This window comes from Condylura cristata, unplaced genomic scaffold (genome assembly GCF_000260355.1).
Source record: "Condylura cristata isolate star-nosed mole 26May11 unplaced genomic scaffold, ConCri1.0 scaffold00003, whole genome shotgun sequence".
Lineage (NCBI taxonomy): Eukaryota > Metazoa > Chordata > Mammalia > Eulipotyphla > Talpidae > Condylura > Condylura cristata.
The window spans coordinates 78,537,104-78,538,315 of record NW_004567104.1 but is presented as its reverse complement, the minus strand read 5'-3'; the positions used below and the strand labels follow the sequence as shown (position 1 = coordinate 78,538,315).

The following is a 1,212-nucleotide window of genomic DNA, read 5'->3' as shown; positions in this document are numbered from 1 at the left end:
CCAGCCCCTCCTGGCCCCAGCCCCACCCTCCCAGCGGCCTGCACAGCCCTGCCCCGCGGGGCCTGGCCGCGGGGGACTGGAAGGCTGCCCCTCTCTGCAGGGCCTGCTGCGGCAGCTGGTCCTGCTGCCCGGCTCGGACGCCACACCCAGGCTGTGCCCCTGCACGGGCGCCCAGCTGGCCGCACTGTCCATCCCGCCGATCCTGCGGGGCCTGCCGGGGAAGCCAGAGGAAAACGAGGTGCTGAAGCACACCCACGGTCAGTGGCTACGCTGCACCGGCCATGCTGGCCACTTCCTGCACCCCGGGATGCCGCCGGTCCGCGCCGTGGGATGCCCGCTCTGCCCCTCTCCCGGGCTGGTCTGGGGGCTTCTCTCTTCTGCAACCACCCAGGGCCCCGGCTCTGCTCACCTCGCTCTGCCCGCGTCTTCCTGAGGTGGGGTCCCGGTGGTGGTGGACCCCACTGCTGTGCACACCTGGAATCCCGCCCCACACCAGCCCCGCCAGCATGTGGTCAGCTCACATTTGGGGAGCCCAACTGGGGCAGGCCAGCCTGGGCCACTTCCTGGAGGGGGCGTCCCACGCCCAGAGGCATGGCTGTGTCTGGGCACCCGGTGGCAGGTCTTGTCTGACGGAGCTGGGTCCTGGGGCGGGTGGGGCCCAGGCCTCTGGGTTCTGGGCAGCCCGCAGAGCTGGGGGCGGCCACGCCACCTTCACTGTGGCCAGGGGTGGGCAGAAGGGCCTGGCTGCCCACAGAGTGCCGAGGCGCTGGGCCAGGTGCCCAGACGGCTTCCTCAGGGCGCACCGCTGAGTGGCCCCCCCCCCCCGGTCTCCCCAGAAGGCGACCTGAAGGTGACGCTGGGCGACCGGCCCCCGTGCACCAAGGTAGAAGACGCCCAGTTCTGGCTGGACGCCAGCCGCAGGGGCCTGTTCCTGTGTGTGGGCAGCCGCTGGGTCTCCGTGCTGGCAGGTGAGTGGCCGGGCTCCGGGCCACTCTGGTCACTGGACCCCACGGCTGTCGCGCAGCCACCCTGAGGACAGGAGGCTTGAGGTCTGGACAGCACCGTTTGGGGTCCCAGGGGCCCCCACGGCTTGGGGCCAGTGCGACAGGAGCAACAAGCAGGCCCCCGGGCGAGACGGGACATGGGCCCAGCGCCCCCTCAGCCTGCGGGAGGCCTCCGAGGGGCCCCCACCCCACGGCCCTCCCGCCGTCA

At 72.6% G+C, this 1,212-nt stretch overlaps 1 protein-coding gene across 1 annotated transcript in view; it reads left to right on the top strand.

The window, feature by feature from the left end:
• The window catches only part of TSPEAR (thrombospondin-type laminin G domain and EAR repeats), a 24,213-nt gene that overhangs the window by 16,592 nt on the left and 6,409 nt on the right, over positions 1-1,212 (top strand). Inside the window, exons 5-7 of the mRNA XM_012731197.1 lie at positions 101-257; positions 837-968; positions 1,078-1,208. Coding sequence (XP_012586651.1) covers positions 101-257; positions 837-968; positions 1,078-1,208 — 420 coding nt within the window. The remainder of the gene's footprint in view (positions 1-100; positions 258-836; positions 969-1,077; positions 1,209-1,212) is intronic.